Below are 6000 nucleotides of genomic sequence, written 5' to 3'. Positions count from 1 at the left end.
GGATATCAAACGGTTTGCAGGGAGCCGCTGGATGCTGGCGGCTCGAGATTGCTCTGCTTGGAAGTCAATGCAAGAGGCCTATATCCAGCAGTGGACGTCTATCGGCTGATGATGATGACGTAGTGATAATGCTTCCGACCGAATTTTTCGACCACGGCGGTCAATCTCATTTTGAGAATAACCATAAACGCAGGAGATATTTTAGTGCACAATTATTGTGCGAGGTGGTGTTCCGATACGATGTCTGTAGAAACCGAAAGGGTGTGGATTATCATCCTCCTAACAAGTTAGTCCGCTTCCATCTTAGATTGCAACATCACTTACCATTAGGTAGGAATGTAGTCAAGTGCTAACTTGTAAAGAATAAAAAACAGACGCAATGAAACTTTTCATGGCGAATAAAAAACAAATGTCAAACGTACGAAGTCACGGGTGTTAATTAGTTTGAACAAATAAATTTGATTATATTATACAGAGTTTATATATAAAGCAAACTGTTCTGCATACCTGTGCGAATGTCAATTTTCAAAGCACACCAATTTAGTTGGGCAAAGTTTAATTGACAGGTAAGATTATTTTATAGTTTCATTATTTTTATGTTTAGGTACAAACAAAACGAGCTGTGATAGCCCAGTGGATATGACCTCTGCCTCCGATTCCGGAGTGCGTAGGTTCGAATCCGGTCTGGGACATGCGACTCCAAGTTTTCAATTGTGTGCATTTTAAGAAATTAAATATCACGCGTCCCAAACGGTGAAGGAAAACATCGTGAGGTAGGTATATATATTTTCTCCTTTATCTAAAGTCTAAACCTAAAGTGTAGTGTAGGGCTTATAAAGAACTTTACATCAGGTAGGATAAGAATCGACAAGAGATAAAATGTGCAATCAAGAGTGGAGAAATAATACAAACTAGGAAGGTACTAGTGAAACTTGTATTAAGTTTTGTTCTAGAAGATATGGTGCCGACACCCAATACATCCGTCACATGTGACGGCAGAAGCGCAGTGGACGACATGAGTGGAGAGAAGATCATCATATCTGGCATGTCGGGACTCTACCCAGAGTCTCACAACGTGAAGGACTTGTCAGACATTCTGTATAATAAGGTATGTATGTTACATAGGCATTAATCCTTATTCCTAACTCATACATAGGTATTCCGTATATATTCGAACTAGCTGACGCCGCGCGGTTTTACCCGCGTGGTCCCCGCTCCCGCGAAAAGAATTTTTCAAATCGGACCAGTAGTTCCTGAGATTAGCGCGTTTAAACGCGCAAACAAACAAACAAACTCTTCAACTTTATAATATTAAGTATGGTTATAAGTTTTTTGATTGATATACTTTTACGCCTAAACCACTAAACCGATTTTATAAACTCTTTCACTAATACAAAGCTACATTATGAACAAGTAATAAAAGCCAAGTATATTTTATTAATGTCTTTCCATTGTAACGAAAAATACGCACGTGAAACCACGGAGCATATAATCTGAATCTCGGAAACTGCTACAACGATTTTCGTGAAATTGAGTATGCGGGAGTCTTAGGATAAGCGAAAACTACTCGACATATTTTCATGAAAGTTAACACAGAGTTAGATTATAATATGGAAAAACATAGACTACCTAGTATTTATCGCAGAAAACTAAAGAGGAAACATATGAGATACTATCTGCCTTCCTCATGCTAATGAGCTATCTAACACTGAGAGTTTTTCAAATCGGATTAGTAGTTCCTGAGATTAGCGCGTAGCAAACAAACAAACTCTTTATAATATTAGTATAGATGAGATATTTTACATTCATATATGAAAGTAAAGTTTAGTCGAACGCATGGTTCCTAACAATCTGATAGGAATCGGCTCGTGAGGAGCCATCGCCTCTGGTACCTACAAATTTTAGATAACTGTCAAATATTTGTCCTTAGATCAATCCAATCAACAACGAAAACCTCCGGTGGAACTTTGACCATCCCGACGTAGTGCACTACACCGGCAAAGTGCCAGGGCTGAAACTATTCGACGCTCAATTTTTCAAAGTACACTTCCGTTTGGGCAACACTATGGACGCAATGGCACGCAAGATATTAGAACAGTCATATCAAGCTATTTATGACGCCGGTGAGATTAATGTTAACCTGTTAAATAATTAAAAAAATAATCTCCAATCACAGCCCAATTTGAAGTTTGTTATAGTATATAGCACTACTAGTACTACTACTAGATAAGCGCACAATATGGGTATCAAATTCAAACGAAATTTTAATTTGATACCCATATTGTGGGGATAAAAAATTAATTCGCCATTTTGTGGTGACAGGCATCCTGGACCGATTTTCATCAATCACAAACTAGGTATATAAGTTAGGAACAATCCTGACTCATTCAACTTTCATTTAAAAAAAAAACTATTCAAATCGGTTCAACCTTGATTCGTCTGTTCGTTAGCGAGTGACACAGATTGACACCCATAAACAGACTCGTCAAACTTAAAACAACCCGTCGTTTTTATAACCGGGGCTAATAAGCCTAAATCATTTTGCATATCTATGGAAAGATATTATAAAAATAATTTCCTCTCTGCACAGGTTTATCCCCAGAAGAACTTTCTGGAAAAAAAGTCGGTGTCTACATTGGAACTTGTTTTTCTGAAAGTGAAAAGGCTTGGTTTTATTCTACAACTACTAAGACAGGTTCTGGTGTTGCAGGGTATGTACAAAAGTTTTCATGTAATCTATACATGGTCGAATTCTATACATTTATATACATTTATATGAACATGTATAACTGGTCGAATTCTATACATTTATCTGCAATTTGAGATTTTACTTATACCATTTGTAACAACAAACGTTAGTATGGCACGATGGCAATCTAGAATCTTTACTTATAATACGAATTCTGTACATTTTGTACATTGAAGATGTTTTGGAAATTTTTGTTGAAACATTATATAATCGGTACTGAAGCTAAAAATATTTGTTTTCGATTTTTTGTCTGTCTGTCTGTCTGCGTTTTTTTGTTATTCGGGCATCACGCAGAAACTACTGAATGAATTCAAATGAAACTTGGCGCAGCTTAAGACCATAATACGGAGAAGGTTATAGGATACTTTTTATTGCGAAAGTAACATGAGAAGAGGGTGAAATAAGGGTTAAAAGTTTGTATAGAAAGACCTTCATTTTTAGAGTTACAGTTTTAAAAAATTGTTCATAAATCAAAAAAAAAACACGAAATATAATGTAATTCAAAAATTTTTAAAATTCATTCCCTAAACTGGTAAAATAGGGCTTGAAAGTTTACATTGATATCCACGCTAGTTTAATATATAGTTACACTACTTCAGCAAAAATAAAAGGAAATATTAATCTTACATTGACAGATGCAGTAAGACAATGTTTGCAAACCGCATATCTTATTGGTTAAACGCCAAGGGTCCTTCTATGAGCTTTGACGAAGGCAGCTGCAGTTCCACTGAAGCCTTGAATCAAGCTTACCAGGCCATCAAATCTGGCGAGTGTGAAGCTGCTATTGTAGGAGGGTGTAATCTTTGTTTGCATCCCCAAACTACTGCCCTGTATGGAAGGTACAAAATTTATTTAGCTATATTATAAAAAGTCTTTATTCTAGTACCGTTTTACAATTTTAACTTACATTGTAACATTAATTAAAAAGAAATAATTACACTAAATACAAGTCGCCAATACGGTGTAGGCCTCCCCCAAATCTGTTTCGGGCTGTACGCATCCAGGTCGTGCCACTCGTTTGTGAGAAGACGTCGCTCCATCTCCTTTTCTGACGTCCTCTTTTTTTTCGCCCCTTGGTACCCATTCCGTCACCTTTTTGGTCCATCTATCGTTCTGCAATCTACAGATTTCCACATTAAGGATCGGATCCTTTTTATTATATCCGTCAGTTGTGTTCTTTTCCTTATGGTTTGGTGTCTTTAGCTATATTACAAGCAACGAAATATATAATGTAGATAGGTCTTATATTTTCATCATCATCATCATCATTAACGACAATTAATCGACTCACGCACGAGTCTGCTCTCAGAATAAGGGGTTAGGCCACGCTAGTCAAATGCGGATTGGCAGACTTCACATATGTACCTAGAGAATTAAGAAAATTCTCAAAGATTCCTAACGATGTTTGAGACGCGTGATATTTAATTTCTTAAAATGCACATAACTGAAAAGTTGGAGGTACTTGCCTAGGACAGGATTCAAACAGACAGGAAGGCAGAGGTCATTAAATTAAATAACCATTAGGTATTTAACGACTTTTGCAATTGTAAAAAAACTCCAGCAAATGCCATTTAATTTACTAAAAATAGGTGAATCTAACACTCTACTTTTATTTATAAAAAAAAAAACATAGAATAGATAAAGTGCATACAGTCAACAAGTTCTTTTAGCGAACTATCTTTAGCAGTCTCGAAAAATAAATTTCTTTTTTCCTCGGCATTTGAGTATCATGTCCCCATTCCTAGTTGCCAGTCAGTCGCACTTAGCTTCTGAACAACCCTTTGAAATCTGTTTAAATGTCAAACTTTAAGGGTAGAAAAAGGAAAAAATACTTTCATTTTCTAGTCTTCTTCTGTTCAGTTCTTCAGATTATAGTTAACTTTGACGAAAAAAAATCAACTAAGTACCTATAGAGTGTATTTAGTGGTGAAACCTTAAACAAACTTATTTTTTTAAAACAATATCGCTCAATCTAGCAAGAAGCCCTAAAGTAAGCGTAAGTGTATGACGGTCGATTAGTGCAGTGGGTAGTGACCCACGTCTTTTCCATCCAAGGGGTCGTGGGTTCTATTTCTCACAACTGAAAAATATTTGTGGGATGAGCTTTCAACACATTTCTCCAGTGTCTGTGCGGTTTATATATAGGGTGTCGCGTAAATAGTACAACATACTCTACATGATGATCTTCTTCTTAGAGTGCCTCCCCATTACTGAAGGTCGGCGGCTTTCTAAACTTTTCCTTGTCCATGGCTAGGCGGAAAAGTTCTACGACTGTTTTTATGCCAGTCCACTCCCTTATATTTCGTAGCCAGGACTTCTTTCTTCTTCCTACACCTCTTTTGCCTGCAATCTTGCCAATCATGATGGTTTGAAGCAAACGGTATCTTTCATGTCGCAAAATATGCCCTAGGTACGATATCTTCCGCTGCTTGATGGTCTTAACAACTATCTTAGATCCCATCAATGAAAATACTTTGAGGCTAGATGGTGATATTTTAAAAATATTTACTTATTTTAGAACCATTAAGTTGAGTGCAGACGGTAAAACTAAATCGTTTGACACTGAAGCGGCTGGGTGTGCTTATTCCGAAGCTATCAACGTTCTATTCCTACAAAAAGCTAAAGATGCTCTTAGGTAACGTATAACTAAATCATAGTATGAAATAATAATTAATTAGAGTTTAAAATATATAGAACACTGTACCTATACTTGAACAATTTTTCTTTCAGAATTTACGCTGAAGTTGTACATGTGAAATGTATATTTGCATCAAATCTGCAAGACGAAACAAAAGGTCCAAAATATGGTTTTTATAGGGAACCTGATAGCATGGCGAACTTTATGAAAACTTTCTATACAGAAGCAAATGTCTCGCCACAAGATATTGAATATGTGGAAGCATGTGGTTCTGGTAGTTATCTAATAAGCATATAATATATTAGCTGACGCCGCGCGGTTTCTCCTGGGTGGTTCCCGTTCGGGGATACGGGGATAATATGTAATATATAGCCTTTAGCCTTTCTCGATAAATGGGCTATCTAACACTGAAAAAAAATTCAAATCGGACCAGCTAGGCAAAAAAAAAAAAAAAGCTAGGCTATTCTATAACGATGTTTTTATAACTCGCTAGTGCGAGTTTCGAATTCACCTCTCTCTCTGTCTAACACAATACTACAGAATGAGAAAGATAGAGGTAAAACTCGCACTTGCACCACATCGTTACAGATGATTGAGAGATTAGCCCATGCAG

General features: G+C 36.6%; 1 protein-coding gene across 1 annotated transcript in view; it reads left to right on the top strand.

The window, feature by feature from the left end:
• The first annotated feature begins 937 nt into the window (after positions 1-937).
• Positions 938-6000, top strand: part of LOC112047759 (fatty acid synthase) — a 30284-nt gene continuing 25221 nt past the window's right edge. Inside the window, exons 1-6 of the mRNA XM_052883253.1 lie at positions 938-1108; positions 1931-2123; positions 2591-2711; positions 3385-3588; positions 5268-5384; positions 5480-5661. Coding sequence (XP_052739213.1) covers positions 959-1108; positions 1931-2123; positions 2591-2711; positions 3385-3588; positions 5268-5384; positions 5480-5661 — 967 coding nt within the window. The 5' untranslated portion in view covers positions 938-958. The remainder of the gene's footprint in view (positions 1109-1930; positions 2124-2590; positions 2712-3384; positions 3589-5267; positions 5385-5479; positions 5662-6000) is intronic.

This window comes from Bicyclus anynana, chromosome 8 (genome assembly GCF_947172395.1).
Source record: "Bicyclus anynana chromosome 8, ilBicAnyn1.1, whole genome shotgun sequence".
NCBI lineage: Eukaryota > Metazoa > Arthropoda > Insecta > Lepidoptera > Nymphalidae > Bicyclus > Bicyclus anynana.
Note: the sequence above shows the minus strand (reverse complement) of the source record. Positions and strands in the feature narration are given on the sequence as shown.